This window comes from Camelus bactrianus, chromosome 18 (assembly GCF_048773025.1).
Source record: "Camelus bactrianus isolate YW-2024 breed Bactrian camel chromosome 18, ASM4877302v1, whole genome shotgun sequence".
In the NCBI taxonomy this organism is placed as follows: Eukaryota; Metazoa; Chordata; class Mammalia; order Artiodactyla; family Camelidae; genus Camelus; species Camelus bactrianus.
In genome coordinates, this window is record NC_133556.1 from 26,411,762 (window position 1) to 26,431,537 (window position 19,776).

The window sequence follows — 19,776 nt, forward strand, 5'->3', positions numbered from 1 at the left end:
AGTTTCCCTCCCTGTGACTCTGAGTAACAAGAGTTCTCCAGGTAACCACGGCTACCAGTGTCATTTTTCCCCCTTTAAAATTTTTTAAAAAATATATTTTTATTGAAGTACAGTCAGTTTACAATGTTGTGTCAATTTCTGGTGTACAGCACAGTATTTCAGTCACACAGGAACATACAGACATTCATTCTCATATTCCTCTTCTCCATAGGTTACTACTAAGACACTGAATATGGTTCCCTGTGCTATCCAGTATAAATCTGTTGTTTTGTTACCAGTGTCTTGGTATCCTCCCAGATGTCTCATTTACATGGACAATATGGAAATTTCATCAATAAAAAGCAAGTGTGAGTGAGATGAGGGCTGAACTTGGATACTGGATTCTTTTCCTTCTTTCTTCCTTCACTTAAGGAGAGCTGGGGGTGGGGAGGGTATAGCTCAAGTGGTAGAGTGCATGCTTTTGCATGAGGTCCTGGGTTCAATCCCCAGCAGGCCCTCCAAATATAAATAAATAAATAAATAAACCTAATTACCTCCCTCTCATAAAAACAAACAAACAAACAAACAAACAAGGAGAGCTGGGCACTGTGCCGGGAGCTGTGGGTACAATTGGTGACTGAGATGTGGCCTCTGCCTTTAAGGTGTGTGATTACAAGACAGTTTGATAAGGGTTTCAACAGAGGCACTTTCACAGGACAGTGGAACTCTCTGAATGGAATATGAGTGAACAGAGATTTGCTAAGTGTCTGCTGCATGCTACATACTGTGCTACAGTCCTTCCTGAATGTCCTCATTTATTTTTCCACTGACCCTGAAAGGTCAGTATTGCTGTCCCATTTTCCAGACAATGAAACACCCACCCAGAGCCTTTATAGCAGGTGGAGTGAAGCTTCTCTCCCCAGGGGCATCAGGAGGAATGAAAACTGAGAAACAAACAGACTGGTTCTTCATTTCAAGCCCCGATGCGTTCTCTTGGATCACAAGTATTCTGATTACTGGGAGGACAGCTGTGTTTCCAAAACCAGTCTTTCCTGGAAGACTCCAAAAATATTTTTCCAGGGTCCCAGAAACAGATCGTGAATAAGCCACTTCATGGCAAGCCTTGTAGACAGTCGGCTTGTTGATCAGCATCTACTTTGCCTGAGTGGACTCTGGACAACCCTGGGAGCACTCTCAGGAGAGAAGAAAGTCCAGGAGACTGGCTTGAGGTGGTTGTTCCGACTCATGGTTCAGAAGAATGTGTTAACATTTACATGGATCAAAGCCAGTACAACCAGGAACCAAATATTTTGCTTCCAAATTAACCCCATTTGGGTGTAAAATGATGCAAGTGTATGAGCTAGATCACCAAGGATGATACTGCTTGCTTCAATTAAAACCAAGACAGAGGTGGCCACTTAGCCTGGACTATTGGGAGGGTCTCATTCTCCATTCTTATTGTCACTGTACCTGGTTGGGCTTACTGATCAGACTCACAAAAGACTGAAGCTTAAACCAAATTCTGGTTTACTTGTTTATAGTTAAGAGTCACTGGAATACTAGTACTGCTGCTCCAGACACCTCCTCCTCCCTTAATGTTCCTGAGAAACTAGATTGCTAACCAGAAAATTGTTGGTGAGCATGATAGAAGAGGAAGGAACACAGAGAGTCTTAAGGGGGATCTTTTAGTCGATCCCTTCTTGAGGGTCAGAAATGCTTGCCCCACAAGCCCAGTGTTCCTTGTGTCTGCATGGCGCCAGAAGGGCTGCCAGTCTTGCTGATTCTTCTTTCTCTTGGCTCCACTCAGACTAGGCTGCTCCATAAACACATTCCTTTTCACATCCATAGATCACACGTTAATTAACCTTCCAGGCTTCAATTAAGGTTACTTCTTATTTCAATAGAAACATGATTTTATCTTCATTTTCCCGGTTTAACTCTAAAAATTCAGCCTTATTCCCCTCTGTCAAGCTCGTGGGAAACACCTCATCACAGGAAGCTATCTGTGGACTACACTGACGTATCTGATTGCTGAAGCGCCAATATATAATAATAATTTTATTTAGAAACCTTTTCAATTATAAAGCTTCTACTTTGGGGGCATTACTTTTGTGCCAAGTGTGATGTAACATATTATCTCATTTAATCATCCCAACAATCACATGAGGCAGTTAACAATCATTATTCTTATTTTGCAGATACAGAAACCGAGGCTTGGAGAAGTTAAATAATAAACTCCAAGATGTTGTAACTGTTAAGCTGTTAGAAGCAATTTCAACCCAGACAATTTCATTCCAGAGTCCTGGCTTAATTACTCTGCTAATTATGGAAGAAATATACACTCACTGTAACAAATAGGAAAAAGTGTTGAGAAAAATTACCCTTCGCTCATCATCCAAAGATGATCACTCAACATTAGTATGTCTCCTTATTGCTCTGTTCAGTACATTTTTAATAAGTATGATGGTATTTTAGGTACAATTTGGTATCCCACTTTAAAACTGATTTTGGAAGCAGTTTGCCATGTTAGCAAAAACTCCTTATAAATATCATCTTGATTGGCTACAGTCTTTCCTCCTGGAAAAGAGGAAAAATACTTAGAAATTAGGTCATTTCCAATTTTACTCTAGTGTAAATAATTCTGCAACGAACATCTTTGTGTGTTTCCACTCATCTTTTCCCATTTTCCATTCATTTCCACTCACTTTTTTCCATTTTCTATGTATTTCCTTAGGATCATGTAGCACTTATTGCCAATTGTCCCCCATGTCTACTTTCTCCATTTTTTAAAAAAAATGGAGGTACTGGGGATTGAGCCCAGGACCTCCTGCATGCTAATCATGCAGATCTACCACTGAGCTATACCCACCCCCCATCCTTCTTTCTCATTGTGATAGTACTTATGCTTTTTAGCTGGGCATGGGCTACTAGAATAATAATGATGCTTCCTAGCCTCCCTTGAGCTGGGTGTGGTTATGTGACCACATGACTAAGTGACTGGTGAATGGAATGTAAGCAGAAGTGACAGGTGCAACCTTCCAAGTTCTGCCCTGAAAAGGAAGGGGCATCCCCTTTCCTTCCCCTACCTGATGGCTGCAGTGCAGATATGGTAGGGAGCCATACTGGGTGAGAGTCACACTTAGGACACTAAACACCCATAGGATAGTGGAGCACAAAGCAGAAAGAGCCTGGGTCTCTTGGAACTTCCCAGAGCAGAGTTTTCCTACCAGCTTGGACTGTATGTGGGAGAAAAAAAATATATTTCTATTTGTTTAAGTCAATGTTGTTGAACAGTTTTAAACCTCGCAATGCATACAGTAGGGGCAAATTACTTGCCAAAAAAAAGTGTTTACCCACCTACCCACAAAGTAAAAGCATTTGTTTCACTAAACCTCCTCTATCACTCAGTGTTGATAATTTTAAAAATGTTGACTAGCAATATGGGTTTTATTTCAACACATTCCCTCTGACTATGAGCACATCTTCCACAGCAGGACACAGCAGCTTCATGTTTATCCTTCTGCTGTTAATTGTAGTTATAATCACTTTTACAAAACATTTTTATTGTTTTTTTTTCACTGTATGTACTGGCTTCTTTAAGTGATCTTCAGTGCTTTTATACATTTGCCTTTCCTATTGTGATTTTCCCTTTCCTATAGATTCTCGCTTCTTTTCTATTTAGAGAAGACCTTTCCATCTTTCTTTTAGGATAGGTTTAGTATTGCTGTATTCTTTTAGTTTTTGCTTAGGATACAGCAGGCTTTGATTTTCTCCCTGGAACACTCATCCCCGCTCCGGCTTGCCTCGGTCTCTCCAGGTACACTTTTCTGTATGTGGCAGTGGGGAAAGAGGCAAGGTCATCACTTTGCTCCTAGCTATGCCATCTCTGTAACTCCCAGGCCAAGTGTCTTTGAGATAAGAGTTCTTATCTCAGAATTCACAATCTGATGGGCTCTTTAGGGGCAAATGAAATATCTAAGCATGTAGTACTCTAACCTACTATCCAACCCATCATTTCTTCTCTGTCTTCACTGTGTCTAACCTGCATTCTCTGTAGACCTCATTACTCTCCAGGGGTCTCAGGCTGCAGCTTCTACTCGCAAGAATTAATCAGCATCAGTTTTCTAACTGCTCAGTCAGGCATTCTGGATACCTGTGAGAGAAGTCTCTTGCTGAAGTTGGGAGATAGGATATTCCTGCTTCTCTAGACTCCTTTGGTGCACCGTGGGAAGGCCCTGTCAATTTCCCATCGGTAATGACATCTCATGAAGGATACACTAAAGGCTGTAAGAACCAGAGACGTACTTATTTTTAAGTAACGGACCCTAAAAAGCAGTACCATCTGGCAATGTTAAAAACAACAAACCAAGTGGGCAATTTAGCCTGGAAATCAGGTTTAAAATTACCAAGGACAAAAAAATATATACTTAACAGTAGACAGTGATAATCTCTGGGTTACAAGAATATGGTGCTCTTACTTTCTCTTTTTTTTTTAACCTATATTTTCCAACTTTCTGAAATGTACATATACTGTTTTGTAATAATAAAAGAATATTTTTACTTTTAGAAAAGACAATGTGATCTTCAGAGAGAAAGCAGATATTTGGCTATGGAAATAATTTTAATACATACAGATGATGATGATGATGATGATTAGTATGTTAGGGGCTGAAATGAAGAAACTTGTCAAAGGGCTGTGGCAGAAGAATTTTTAAGTTTGGATGATTAAAATCTATCACTAGAATTTCTAATGATGGAGCAGCTCTGATTTAAAAGAAAATCAAAGTTCAGGCAGTGGGGAGGGTACAGCTCAAGTGGTAGAGCTCATGCTTGGCATGCATGAGGTCCTGGGTTCAATCCCCAGTACCTCCTCTAAAAATAAATAAATAAATAAATAAATAAACAAACCCAATTACCTCCCCTCCCCCTCCAAACCAACAACAACAAAAAATTAAGTCAGGCATGTAATCCAGTCACTCTTTCAGTCTTGAACTACCATAGACTTTGTATCTCAACTATTTATTTCTAGCAAGATCAAGCTTTCAAGCTTCTTCTTTCTTGATCTGCTTGTTTAGTTTTGGAAGTCAGAAGGTATAGGGAAGATTTCATTTCCTCTCCTGTTTCAGAGATAACTCTCTTTCTGGTTATTCATTGAGTTAATACTACAAGCGTAATTTCTAATGATTGGAAAGTGTGTTTATCTCTTTGTAATAATAAGAACAGAATTCAAAGGAAAGGGCCATTAGAGCCACTTGTTCTTGGTGAAAGGGCCAAAAATCAAAATCAGGACAATCTGAGCCCAAAACGAGACATCCCTGACATAAGAATACCATTGAATATAAAAGTGCAAAAGAAGGGGGAAAGATGACTACTGGAGCAGCCCTGTGACCCTATGGTGAACATACTTTTGATTTTGAGCTCCATGTACCAAGCTGTCAGCTCATTTCAACACTTATACTTTGGGTTGTTCTAGCCTGTAGGAAAGTTTGACCTGATCATTTTTCCACTTGTCCTTTCAGCACCTTTTTCCTTCCTCCTGCATATCCCCCAGATACTTCTTTTGTGTCCCATTCCCCGAAGGCCCAGCTCTAGCTGTCAAGATGTCATTCCTGGCAGATTCTGTGAGTTACCCATCTATCCTACTTCCTTCTTTTCCTTTTCCAAAAGAGCCCCGAATTTGTGCAGGTAGATGGTCAGGAGAGAATGGGTCACCTGGAGGTGACCAAAACCAATTACAGTAGGTAGTCTTTTTACTTTAGATGATGATCTGTTTTGGATTGGTACATGACTCAATGCTTGTCTGTATTATGTGGATTCCACTGCTGCCTTCCCCAACATGCTTAGGATGGTGGAGGAGAAATATGGAAGCATTGGGACCACGACAGTGTCATTAAGATGTTGCATTAACTAACCTGTAACTGCCCTACTTTTGAATGTTTTGTTGGGTTTTCTGTTACTTGCAGCTGAAACTATCCTATCTGAAATTCCACCAAATCCCACTACTTATTTTGTCAGCTCTGATAATACTGTTTCAATAACCAGGCAACTAATCCTTGATTAACCTTTTAGGTATAGGAACATGCCTGTCACTAGAATAAGACAATATATTCATACTCAGAATTTTCTATTAAGGTAAATATCATCCTTGTTTTTTTTTTTTTTTCAAACAAACACCTTTGTAAATTGACAACTTCTCTGAAACTATTCTTTGAGGGGAGGCATTCTCAGCTCTTCACAGATGAGGAAAGCAAAGTTGTATAGGGGCCAAAATGACAAGCAATTAGTGGCCGAGCTGGGGAAAGAGCTGTTTCCTAATTCCAAAGCCCTACACCATGGCACCTAGTGCCAGTAAAGTAGAAAATATGTGGCGATGGGGCAGGTCGAATGAGAGATATTAGGAGGCATACAACGTCCTGCGAAGCAACCCGACGGCTCCGTTACCGCTTGAGGTCCGCTGTGGCTTTTGAGTCTGATCTGGCTCGGTTGGGCTGCAGTCGCCGGGCACAATGCCGGCGTAATACTTGAGGTCGGAGACTAGCAACCCTGCTTACGCCGACCAGAACTTTGTCCACGCAGAAGACACTCGTTTACATTCCACGGCCCCGAAGTCCACCCAAGACACAGTGGACTGCTCAGGGCAAGACTGGGACCCGCACTCCTGGCCACTTGGCGGGACTCAAGTTTCAGACCCACAGGGCACTGCCGGCCGAACCCCCATTTCAATACCGTACCCTTTCTGGTTCCGAATTCTCCCCGTCTACTTGCTTTCCTCCTTCCCTGAAACATTACATCCCTCTGTGATAATCCTAACGCTCCACTTTATCGGGTCGGCGGGCAAGGAGTTTACGGGGGAGACCCAGGCAGCGGATTCGGAAACACTTGTTTTGAAAAACTAAGGAAAACTACAACTCCCAGCATGCCCAGCGAGCCATGCGTGTCCTCTATTGAGGAACTCTATTGGTCAACACACTAGAAGGCCTGCCCCCTCCGGCGTCACGCTGGCCAATCACAGGACAAGGCTGCGTAAAAACTTGGGCGGCGGGCAGCATCCGGCGGCTTTCCTGGCAGGTCCCGCGTAGGGGAGCATGGGACCGTGGGAGCCTAGCGGTGGCGCCTAGCGGTGGTCGCTGCTGTAAGTCTCGAGTCTCTGTCGGGCGTAGCTTTTTGCTGCTTCTTCCTGGGTGGAGGGAGGCTTTCTGAGATCATTAGTCTCGGAGCGGTAAGTGGGGCCTGGCTGGCCCGGGAGTCGGCCTTTCCGACGCTGGGCCAGGGAGAGAAGCCATCGGCTCAGATCTTAAAAAGGGTGGGGAAGCGAGGGAGCCCAGGGGTGCGTGGAGGAGCTTTGCAAACGAATTGGTCCCTCCAAGGATTATTCTCTCCCCTCCCAGATCGGTCCCGAAGTCCTCGTGGCGACTTGAAGAAGGCATTTCCATCCCCCCGAGATGGCATCCACACTCCCTACAACCGGGGCTCAGGTGAGACCCGGTCCCTTCTCTCGGTCCAAGTTCCGTTCACTCCTTTTTGGCCTCTGCCTGGCCTCACCCATCATGATGCGAGGGTTCCTGATCCCCAGATATCCCTTTCACCAAGCTGTCTATGTTCCTACCAGGCATGTAGAAGTAATGGCTTATCAGAGCCTTCCTCTAAGAACCACCAACTGGGATCAAGGCCGGTTGGAGAAGGCTGTAACAGTGTACCTAAGTGTCTCCATGGCATGCTGCTCAAACTTGCAAATTTCTAAGCTTCATTCCACATCTGTTGACTAAACAGAAACAAACAGAACCCCCAAGTGATTCTTAATCATGTCCAAGTTCTGTTGATTTATAGGACTGATAAACTTAGGGAAGGAGGAATAGATCTGGATATGATGCTACAGTGAGCTTAGCAATGAGTGTCATGGGGAAGGAGACGGACCAGCAAAAGGAAGGATGTTGGGAGAACACTGGAACTTCCATCCCGTTCATGATTCTTCCCGGGCTGCTTAGTCTTCTCCTTTACCTTAGAGAGTCCCTATGTAGTGGTTTCCCTCACTGAGAGTCATTCCCTCATCTTTTCTCTTCTAATAGTTTCTTCTAGAACTTCTCACACTTTATTTACCCTTTTGGTCCTTAAACCTCTGCCTCCAAAGTTACATTCGTTTTCATTCCCTCCTTCCCAATCCCCATCCCCCAGCCCTTAGGACCCATTGATACCCACTCCCCAGCACGCAGGATCTTTTATACCAAGCCCTTTTCTCCTTTGTCTCTGATGTTGCTAGCTCTTCCCAGCCTTCCTACACTGACTAAGGGGGTGGCTTTCTGGCTTCTTGTCCTGAGATTGGCTCTCATGTTGCTTCAGGGACCAGTGCTGTTTGAGGACCTGGCTGTGTATTTTTCTCAAGAGGAGTGTGTGAGTCTGCACCCTGCCCAGAGGTCCCTCGGCAGAGACATGGCACAGGAGTGTTTCATGGATAAGGCCTTAATGGGTAAGACAATTTGTTTTTCCTGCATTTTTGAACTTTTGTCAGTTCTAGGATTAGGATTTCATATCTCATCCACATGTTGGTATGGGGGAGTGAGACCCATCCCTGAGTGATTTATGTTGATATGAAAAGCACTTGCATAAGAGCATTTTTTTTAAAGTTTTTTGTACTTACCATATAATTAAAATTTCCAACATGCTTTATTTCTTTTCAAATAAGTCAGGTTTTTACTTGCTGGTGCGACTTCTTTTCATTCAGAAAAATTTCGTTTAGTATTTCTCATCAAATGTTTCTGACAGCAGTAAGTTCTCTCAGTATTTTCCCGGAAATAACTTTCTTTCACTGTCATTTCTGAAGGACTGTTTTACTGAATATAGAATTCTTATTTGAGAGCATTTTGTTTGTTTGTTTTAAATTCCTTCACTCGCCCCCATCTCATTGTTTCTGATGGGGTGCCACCTGTTAATTACATTATTGTTCTCCTGTATCTGATGAGTCATTTTTCTCTTGCTCCTTGTAAGTTTTTGTCTTTGTCTACCAGCCTTTTTTTAATTTTAAAATTTTTATTTTATTTTATTTTATTTTTAAGAGAGAGCAGTTTTCAAAAGATGAAATGACTCGTAAAAGCCACAAATCCTGTCTAGTACTGTGATTGTGGTTTTTGCCTAAGACATGGCAGTACCTGGTTATCTTTCCAAATATTTGTTATGGTTAATTCATAACTTTACTTGTGAAACTCCATTAGTATGAATTATTATTATTGGCTAAAGATTCAAAATTAATTTACTCTTAAGGTAGTACTGTGCCTTTCTCACCTGAGAGGAACTATACATAGAAATGTTCCTGTGCCTAAGTAGATTTTATCCTTGACTAGGGTTGACTATTTGAGCTTTCTCATAACTCACATTTTATATTTTCTACTTCTCTTTACCATGTTAGTTTCCTCTACCTTCTTGAACATATGAAGCATTTTTATAATAGCTCTTCAAACATTCTTTCTACTAGTTTCTTCATCTGTGTCATATCTGGGTCTGCTTCTGTTGACTGACTTTGCTCCTAGTTATGGGTCATATTTGTCTGCCTCTTACATGCCTGGTGATTTTTGATTGGATGTTGGACGTTGTGAGTTTTCTGTTGGATGCTAGCTTTTGTTATATTTTTAAAATTACTTTTGGACTTTGGTGTGGGATGCTAATTTAAGTTACTTGGGATCAATATGATCCTTTTAAAGCTTGCTTGTTGCTTTGTTAGGGTGTGTTCAGCGCTAACTGTAGTCTAGGGCTGATGTGGCCTGCTACTAAGGCAAAGTCTTTCTAAGGATACTGCCTGATGCTCTGTGTGTTGGGGGTCTTTCCACTTTGGCTGGTAGGAACAAGAACTATTGAACTATTGAACTATTGAACTATTACGTGAACTCTGTAGCTTGTTCTTTCTGTTCCTTTTTGGTGGGTCTTTCCCTGGCCTGGGGTAGTTTCCTCACATGCACTTACAGATGAGTACACAGCTAGAGTCTTAAGGGGACCCAGCCTGGATGCCCAGAGCTCTGTGCCTGGGCATCTGCCTCTTCTCTGTGTTTTGCTGTCTAATTCTAGCCACCTTGGCATCCTTGAATGTTGTCTCCTCGAATCAGCAAAACCCCTGAGTACTGTTTGGATTCCTGCACACTGTCCTGGAGGCCAGAAACCCTTCCCAGGCAGTGAGCTGGGGCATTCTTAGGGCTGTTGCTTTGATGGAAAGACCCCTTTTGGACTGATACAGTGGCTTTACAAATTGAGAATGTTGGGGAAAATATTAAAAAGGGATGCTTTTTGAAGGCCTGAGTTTTGTTGGCCATCCTAGCAGGGTCTGGCCAATAGGATAAACCGTCTAGAGTTTCGTGGTCCTCTGTGTAACTACCTTAGCTTGTTCTTTACCCCGTACTACTTGAGAGTGTTTATTGTCTTGCTTTGTTTTGTTTTTATCGAGGTGAAGGCAAGATTGAGATTAATCAGCAGCTAAGTCTCGAATCAATGGGACTTGAAGACCTTGCCTTAGAAAAATACTCCATTGCTGTTCCTCTTGTCTATTGCCCAGAAAAATCCTCTGAGCATGGAGTCGGAAACCTCGAAAGGAAAATATCAGGTGGAACTTCTGCCTGCAAGAAAAGGCTCATAAGTCTTTTAGTTACTATCGAAAACCATACCCCATTGGTAGAGCTATCTCAGTGTTTAGGAACCAGCACACTTTCTGAAATTCTTGAATTTCCTGGGGGAGAAGCCACAAATTCATACAAGTGTCCTGAGTGTAACCAAAGCTTCAGTGATAGTTCATACTTGGTTCTGCATCAGAAAATGCATTCAGGAGAGAAAAAGTATAACTGTGGGGACTGTGGGAAGATGTTCAATCACCGAGCCAACCTGAGAACACACAGGAGAATCCACACTGGGGAGAAGCCTTATAAATGTGCTGAGTGCAGCAGCACCTTCCGCCAGCACTCACACCTGTCTCGGCACATGAATGTCCACGGAAAGGAGAAACCTTACACCTGTGGCAGGTGTGGGAGAGGTTTTCTGTGGCTTCCGGGACTGGCCCAGCATCAGAAGACCCATGCTGCCAAAAAAGCCCACGGGAAGTATCTCGGTCAGCAAACAAACCTCGCTCTGCCTGAGAAAAGGCACGCTTCAGCCCCCCAACATCTGCACAGCCCGGGCAGGAATTGCTCTTTGCAGCCCGCACTCCCTGCCCTCCCTGAGAAAGGCCACGAGGACAGTGCTGAACACTGCAGCGACTGTGGGGGAAATGCGCTTTCATTCTCCAAATTCAAACCCTTCAAATGTCCCGAGTGTCCGCTGACCTGTCTTCATCTCTCTGAGCTTATTTCCCATCAAAGCACTCATAGACGGGAAAAGGCCCAGACGTGCAAAACGCCTGCGGAAAGTTTCCTCTCGGTCTCAGAGCCTGCCCGCCACTGGAAGAGCCACACAGGAGAGAACCCTTTAAAATGTACCGTGTGTGGGAAACATTTCAGGTTGAAGACACATCTCACTGCCCATGAGCGAACCCATTTGAGAAACGCCATGTAAATAGAGCAAGTTTTCATGAATGTTTGTGCTTTTCAGCATCTAAACGGAAAACTGGGGCATGGTCACCCCAGTGTAAGTGCCAGGCACTGTGCTAAGCACTTTACACACATTCCATGTAAGAAAGCATTTCATTTTCACCACAACCTTGATTGGGCACCATGATTTCTATTTTAGAGTCTCGGAAGCAGAGTCCATGTCACAGCTAGTGAATGAAGCCAGAATTCTGACTTGGTAACTCAGTTACTGTTCAGAGTCCATTTGTGTGAGCTGGAGCATGATGCAGAACTTCAAAAAAAATTCAGTTTTCATTAAAATGAAGGTATTGCTAGAGTTCTTTTAATTTTGTCTACATGGTTTCTAAGTAAGTTTTAGAAGGAAAATGTATTAATTGTTTACTAGTTCTGCAGATCTAGGAAAGTAAATACTTTTATATCTGTTTTATACTATTTTTTTGCTATAACAATCTAAATGTAATGTTTGTATGAGATTTTTGTTTTACATGTGAATTTCTGGAGCAGTTTGGAAACTTTTTCCCCCTGCCAGGTGAAGAGTTCCCAAATAGGTTGACTAGTTAGTGTCGAGATAGCTGTTGGTGTCGGTGGAGTTCCTCTTCTCGGATCTGATGCCACTGGCCTTTATGATTCAAGTGTTTGGAAGGGATTTTGGCAGTCTGACTAGCCCTTTCTGGTGTCTGGACTTGACCAAGGGAAAGGTACTTGCTTCTCTCTAAGAGGATTTGCCTCCAAGTGTCTACCAAAGCACATTGCCTGCCTTGCAACAAGTAACAGTGACTGTTGTTTAGTAAGCACGCTGGACGCGTTAGGTGTATTATTTAATCGTCAGAGTAAATTTGACAGGAAAGGACTATCCTTGTATTCTCTCCAGGACTTCAAGTTCAAACTCCATCCCTATCATCAGAGATTGCAAACTCTACAGAGTATAGTCTTTAAAGTCTTAGCTGAGTTTTGGTTTAAAAAATTTTTTTTCTTCCTCATATCCAAAGAGAGATACACATAGAAAATCGTTAGAGTTTAATCAAAGTACTTGAAAATATGTAGGTATTTAGATAGTACTGTTAAATATAAATACTGGAGCAAAATATTGTTAAATGGAATGGTTATTAATGTTAAAGAACCAAGGAATCTTGTAAGTATACATTCATAAGGAATTTCTCTTTAAGGCAAAATTGATTGGGTACCCGTCAGCAAAACAGCATTGAAAGGGGTTTTTGATTGGGATGTGAGAATGGTTTTATTCTGTTTAAATAGTATAAAAGTATAGCAGTTATTAAAATGGGATTATCACTGGAAAATCTCATGAGCAATAATAACAGGCCGCTTTAGGACTAATTGGGTGGAAACTGGTACCCGGAGGATGTAGTCTCTCTACTGAACAGCAGACTGAGAACTGAATGTACAGAAAGATGCCAGCTACTGCTGCAAGCTCACGTGTTAGAGGCAGGAAGATACTGTTGGTAAGGGAAACAGAAACCAGTAGCCCTGACCCAGCTCACCCACTCCTTTTCCCTGACTTCTCCTTCTTGTTTAACTCCTTGTTTGCAGATCCACAGTTGAGGCCCTGTGCTCTGTATGTCAAGGTCACACTTGGCTCTTTGTTTCGGATGTCTCCACTCTTAGGTTACAGGACACCAGTCTGCCGGGGCTTCGGGGCCTTAAATAAAAACGCGAGGTCTCCTGTAGGTTTTTCTCCAGCAAGTCTCCAGAAAGGGGCTTAGAGTTGTGTAGAAAGATAATCTCCAGTTAGGTTTCTTATCAGTCAGCTCTGGGATATAATGATCTTTGCTGAACATCAGAACAGACTGTCTCTCTGCTCTCCTGCTTCTGCCTTTGGTGGGAGCAGCGGACACAGTGCCTCCCACCAGCACATAACAGGGGCTCCCACGTTTCAGTTGACTAAAGAGCTGCAGGGTAGGGAATGAATCCAGGAAAGAGGCCCCCAGTAGCAGAGTTGCTGCAGAAGGAAGTAGGGAAGACAACTGTAGAAGGTACTTGGACAGAATGGGGCTGACCTGAAATATGGAAGCTCTCATTCTTTCCTTTGCTCCTAAGAAAATACAGGGGAAGTTGAGAATTTACACCAGAAATGCTGTTCTGCATTCAATATAGGAAGTCACCTTTGAGGCTTCCTTCACAATTAACTTCAGTTTTACATGTTTATGTTCTAGATTTTGGAAGATTATGCCAAACCTCCATAAGAGGGTAGAAAAATATCTTTTATGGAGACATTAATATATACATGAATGTAATTAAAATGCCTTTTTGGTGTAATATTGTTAATGATTGGTATGTGGAGGAAAAAAAACCCGAGTCAGTTACTGTGAAAGAGGCATATTTTCAACTGTTGCTTTACTGGGAACTTCCACCTAAATACATTTACTGGATGTAATTTGCTAGATGTAATTCAAGCTGCTTTTAGTCCAAGGAGGTGAAGGGAGAGGTCAGTGCCCATCAGTGAGATCTGTGCTGTTTTTATGTTTATGGCATTTTCTCCCTTCTGTTCAGTGTTGACAGACATACATTCCACAGATGGTCATCAACCCAAAGATATCATTAGCCTACCATGTTAGTTTTCATCAATACTTGGGTGAAAGTTAATACAGGGATGAAACACTCAGTGCAGGAGTTTATTGTTAAAAACAGTTGGCTCGCTACATTTTGCACCATGGATGTTGACACATTATGCAGGGTGGAAAATCTGTACTAAAGAAATCAATTCTTGACCAAATGTCTTGGTTTTGGTTGTTGATGCAGTGATGAAAATGTGTATCAAACAAGTCCTTAACGTGACTACTGGGCTGCTGGGATTTCAGGTTCTGTAACAGCCATCATTGATGAAAACATGATGATGAAAAGCATCATTCCAATGGAATTTAGATGTCAACAGTTTACATTTTGTAATTAAAGAAATGGTGGAATTTAATTGTTTTTCTTGAAGGAGTCGGACTCAAAATAGTGTTGTTTACAGCTTTGTTGCAATAAGTGATAGTCTATTACATCTCCCCATTTAACATAGAAAATGACTAAGCCAGTAATTCAGGGAGTTAAAACTAAAAACAAGTGACATTTCATAGCAAATGCCGTTTTAAGTCTTTGACTCCTGAGATTACATATAATTAAGTGGCATTATTCTGTTAGCTGCAACAGGTCATGCAATCTGATACTGCAGATTTTGCTCCAAGTTATCTGCCAACTCACTGGATATGCATACAAAGCAAGTTATAGTTTATCTGAATAAAGAGTCTCTTTGAAATTGTTCATTAAACTTGTTATGCCTAGAGGATTTCAGTTGGAAGGTGTTTTTGCTCGGACTATCTGTTTAAAGGATAACTCAATGATCTTCATGAGAAGTGTGTATACTCATCTGTTCTAGTTTTGTAGATTGAAAGAGCTACTGATCTGATAGCAAGATGACCGTTATCCATCTTTTCACGGCCCATCAGACTACAGGTGTTTTAGTTTTTGGGGGGAGGGGGCATCCTACCTTGTATTAACAGTCTGGGGAAGATGAGGATGTGAAATAAATATACAGTTATGTAAACCTGAAAATATGCTGCAATCTCTAGTTCCTTTGGATACCTTGGAAAGTATATTTGTTGTAGGCACTTGTGCTGTTTGTCTGTTTAATATTTTGATTTTACAGTTTTTGGTGTATTCTCATCAGTCTTAGCTCTAGAGTGCAAGCTCTCACTGGGCAATGATTATGTCTATCTGATGTGCAATTTGGCATCCAATAAATGCTTTTTTTAATCATGATGGCAATGAAGTGAACTTTAAAATTTTTTTACACTTTAGTACTTTTAATGAGATGAATTTTAAAGACTGGCGGGATTGTGGTTTGGAGAGGGTTAACGAATGACTTAGGGTCTTTTAACACTGGCGGTAAAATTCTCTGCTCTTCAGAACTCAGAAGAAAATTCCAGCACTGCAACAGGAGACAGCATTAGATGTCGCATTAGACGTCGAATTCTCTTCCAGTCTTTGCTCTATGGCGGCGGCACAGGGACAAATACCTTCGGCCACGCAGGCCACCGGTGGCCCGCATGGGTCGCCGCCTAAAACGGAAATTGGGAGGCCAGAGTGCGCTGAGAAGGGCTCCCATAAGGATCTGCACGGCCTCCACGAGACGCAGCGGCTTGGGCAAGACCACCAACCCCGCAAGCCGGCGGAAGTGCTAAAGAGACGAGACGCGCTAGAGCGGCTCACAAGGCAGGGAACCGGAAGTAGTGCTCTCACTTCCGGGCCCTCATCGGGCCGAGTAGCTAGGATGCTCCTGGGGCCGTGGGAACCAGCGGCTGCTCTGCCTGGCTTCCGGTGCGCCCCCATCACTCGCCGAGGGATGGGAGTCTCCGCAGACACCGGGAGGCGGCAGCGGCGGCGTGAGAGCGGTGGCTGAGGGGCTCCTCTGGTCTCTCCCTCCGCACTAAGGGAAGGGTTATGGTGGTGTGACTGTTGGGGGCCAGCCCGAATCTCGCTGAGCTAGGCACTGACGGCCCTGGGGGAGGGAAGGGGAGCCCAGCGCCACCTCCCTGGCCCTAACCCCGCTTTGGCAGTATCAAGTTACGGGCTTGCCCTGCCTGTGTGTCTCTGTCTTCTCCAAAGGGATGCTTTGTGCTTCTCACTAGCCCTGGCTAGAATTTCTGCCAACTAAAGAACGTTGCTGGCTGTCCAGTTCTACAAGGCTTGAGTTCTTTATAGACACTGTAGTCGCCAACCTTCAACACTCGCTGACAGGAGTTCAGGGCGGAGATCAGGAGTGAGGCACTCTGTGCTGTGGGAAAACTGGCAGAACAGACCTTCAGATAGATATTTTTGAAAGGAAATTTTATGAACCCCAGTTCTTGCATCTTCCTGTACTTGGAAAAGCACCAAAACCATTAACTAAGATTTCTGTTCCTTGGGACTGACAGCAACCTTCTATTGAAGTGTGTGCTTGAATGCGTACCCCTTTGTCAGAAATCACCTATGTGCTGATCCCCCCAATTCTTTAAGAACAGTTTCTCAGCGTGAGAGCCCATCTCGTCTCCCAGCTACAGTCCTCAGTAACGCACTGAATAAACTCGACTCACAACTTTTAAGTTGTGTGTGTGTGTGTGTGTGTGTGTTTTAAGCCAACACCTCTTTAGAGCCGGTGCCAGTCTCCTTGCCTGATTTCTGTGTGCTCCAAAGCCAAATTCTAACATGCTTCTGGTTACTTAGAATGTATCCTAGGCTCACTTGAGTGCATGTTCTCCCCAAGCCAGCTTAGCCACTTCCATGACTACAAATACCTCACTCTGTCTTGCTCCAGTTTTTCCTCTCCTGCACTCGGGATTTCTATATTCAAGTGCCTATGAGAGATCTTCTTTCAGTGTCTCTGAGGCATCAAAACACATGCCCAGAACCCAACTCATGCTTTTAGTCCTTGATCTGTTTGCCCCAGTATGTAGTGCCACATCCAGACAACTGCTCACACTGCCAACACACACTCCTTCCTCTGCTCCTCAAATTTATCATCAAGTCCTGTGGATTCGACCTCAAATATCTCTCATATCTGACTGCTTCTTCCTGTCTCCACTGTCTACACCCTTATCCAATAGCACTGGCCTGGGTCAACAGGAAGGCAGGGACAGAGTTGCGATATCACCTGCTTTGGGGAGATGACTCTGTAGCCAGATGCTGCAGATCAGGACAAGCCCGGAGACGACGGACACTCAGGAGGTTGTTACAATAGAGTGAGTGAGAGACAGCCTGTAGCAGGGGTCACAGGAGTGAGAAAGATGGGGTGGCTTTAAAAAGTGACCACTTGGTGGTGGTGAGAGAGAAGGGAGTAAGAGATGACTTGGAAGTTTCTGGTTTGGGTGACTTGATGAGTGGTAGCTTTGTGAAGAGATCCTTTGTCTCTCATGAGTTTACAGTTTTGCTAAACTTTCTAGGGAGATGTGTTAATCACAAGTGAGTGGGACACTGCAGCTGTGTTAAGAGCTATAGAGAAGAGGTACATTATGCTATGAGAGGGATGTCATCTTGCCAGCAAGGTCAGGGAGCCTGTTTTCTTTTGAGGAGATCAGAGAGTTAAATAGTGACTTGGCATTCACTGGTTGGAGGCTTCTGGAAAGGGCACAGGATCCTAATGGAGAACTTTGCAAGGGCCTCAACTAATGTGTCAGCTGACCCCACATACTGTAAGCTTTACCTGCTCATCTGTACTATCTCTTTCCAGGGAAAAACAGCCAGAAACTGGAGAACCCAGATGCCCAACCACACTGAACAGAGAGGCTGTGACACTCGCAGGTTCAGCCCCTGCTGGTAGGAGGCTATCCTCTGAGCCTTAAGATGGTTGCAAACTTGGGTACCCTGGAACTCCCCATCCCCCAGACATGGAAACCCTCCAGATAAAAGATGCCATCTGGGGGCAGGAATCCAACCTGCAAGCCCGATCCTATTCCTGAAACACTGCTGTCAGTGGATTAGTCCTCCTCTGCTGTGAGGAGGTCGCTGGGCTGAAGAGGCTTGTAGCCACGTCTGGAGACTGCTGTCAGTGGCTCAGGCCAGAGATGCCCAGCAAAGAGCAGATCTGGAGCTTCTGCAGCTGGAGTGCTCCTGACCATCCTGTCTGAGAGACCCACACTGGCTTCAGCATGAACACTCTGACGGTGTTGAGAGGCAGTAACCCTGGTAGAAGATTTGCAGAGAGAGCCCAGGAAACCAGGATGCTGGGTGAGAAGGGCCAGAGGAGACCCAGAGAGTGAACAGCAGATGGGTGATAAGCTCCTCCTCTCCTTGAGAAAGAGTAGACAGGGGGTGGGGAGGTACCCTCAGCTTAGGTGACATCTCTGCTTCCTCTTCCCCCAGGGACCTTGTCTCCCAGGACTCCAACAAGATTCCATACCACTGAGCTCTGAGGGTCACTTTTTATTTTGGCTCAAGGAAGAACCAAACTTTAGAGCTATATGGGCAGCTCAGAGTCAAAGTGAATGGCTCTGCCATTTCCTAAGATTGTGCTGTTCTCAGAACTTTTCAACTCAGGCCTTCCCTCCCACTGATGAAAACACACTGCCCGTCCTTGCCTCCTCATGCGCGGACAAATCTGTGGCCCCACACCTCCCAGGGGGACCCAGATAAACCCTAACTTGGGACCTTTATTTTCAGATGTTCCACCTTCCTTAAAGCTGCCCCCATCCAGGATGGCCTCCCTCCACCACTTTTGTCCCTCTCCTTGTCCCCGACCCTCTGCTCCAACGTCTAGGCCTCTGCCTGGCCCTCTGCCCCTACTGCAGGTGCCCCAGGGACAGTGATGTATGGTGCCACCCTTGTGAGACTCTGGGGCCCTCTGGTTAACCCTTCATTGGGGTTTTTGAAACTTACGTACTGTAGAAAGTAAGGAGCACACGACTCACAATAGCCAAAAGGTGAAAACAACCCTAATGTCCACTGACAGCTGAATGGTTAAAATGTGGTCTCTCTGCCATACAGTAACACATCTATCAGCTCAGACTTGGGATTTGTCTATAATCCGATTCTTGTGAGCTGACAATCCATGTGAATTTGTGGACATCACCTAGTTCATTTGCCCTCAGGTGCTCTTGGTTGTAAATTGCATAATTGGGGAAATTTCTTGTGTATGAATAAAAAGAAGATGATATTTCTTTTAAAAAAAAAAGTGGTCTCTCTGTACAATGGAATAGTATTCAGTCATGAAAAGGAAGGAAATTCTGACCTAGGCTACAGCACGGATGAACCTTGGCGACACTGTGCTAAGTGAAATAAGCCAGTCACAAAATGACAAATAGTACATGATTCTGCTTCTGTGAAGTACTCAGAGCAGGCAACGTCACAGATACAGAAAGTAGAGTAGCGGGTGCTGGGGGCTAGAAAAGGAAGATGGGGAGTTAGTATTTCAAGGGGACAGAGCTTCAGTTGGGGAAGACGAAAAGTTCTGGTGATGATGATGGTGATGGCTGCACCACACTGTGAATGTACTTAAAGCCATTGAGTTGTACACTCAAAGATGGTTAAATGATAAATTTAATGTTACGTATATTTTATCACAATGAAAAAACTTTAAAGTCAATATGAAAAAGAAAAGTAGAGAGGAGCATGAAGGGCCCTGGAAGAAAGAGGGGGGCGTCTCTGCTTTGGGGCACCTCTCTCTAGGACACCTATTTTGTTCATAAACAGCCTTTTGGAGAAATTCTTCTCCCTTTCCAGGACATTCTCTACTATGACCACAGTGTAAACAAAAGAGCCAAATCCAAGAAAATAGAATCTCTCCTCC

At 43.7% G+C, this 19,776-nt stretch overlaps 1 protein-coding gene across 3 annotated transcripts; it reads left to right on the forward strand.

Annotated features, from left to right (window-relative positions):
- Positions 1 to 7,003: 7,003 nt before the first annotated feature.
- On the forward strand, positions 7,004 to 19,157 carry ZNF597 (zinc finger protein 597). 3 transcript variants are annotated; one of them, XM_010949813.3, is made up of 4 exons: positions 7,004 to 7,111; positions 7,368 to 7,454; positions 8,317 to 8,443; positions 10,406 to 15,275. In XM_010949813.3, the coding sequence occupies exons 2-4, from the start codon at positions 7,422 to 7,424 to the stop codon at positions 11,500 to 11,502; spliced, it is 1,257 nt and encodes a 418-aa protein (XP_010948115.2). In that variant the 5' UTR covers positions 7,004 to 7,111; positions 7,368 to 7,421; the 3' UTR covers positions 11,503 to 15,275. The 3 variants fall into 3 exon arrangements, 2 of the variants coding, with proteins under 2 accessions (XP_010948115.2, XP_045368681.2); XM_045512725.2 differs by having other exon boundaries at positions 10,412 to 15,275; XR_006722874.2 differs by lacking the exons at positions 7,004 to 7,111; positions 7,368 to 7,454; positions 10,406 to 15,275 and adding an exon at positions 17,722 to 19,157 and having other exon boundaries at positions 8,313 to 8,443.
- Positions 19,158 to 19,776: the final 619 nt, after the last annotated feature.

Bases quoted from the DNA above. Each gene is read 5' to 3' on its own strand.
- ZNF597 (XM_010949813.3), top strand. From the start codon at position 7,422: ATGGCATCCACACTCCCTACAACCGGGGCTCAG. The intron at 7,455-8,316 runs GTGAGACCCGGT...ATGTTGCTTCAG, and splicing joins TCCCTACAACCGGGGCTCAG to GGACCAGTGCTGTTTGAGGA. The intron at 8,444-10,405 runs GTAAGACAATTT...GTTTTTATCGAG, and splicing joins CATGGATAAGGCCTTAATGG to GTGAAGGCAAGATTGAGATT.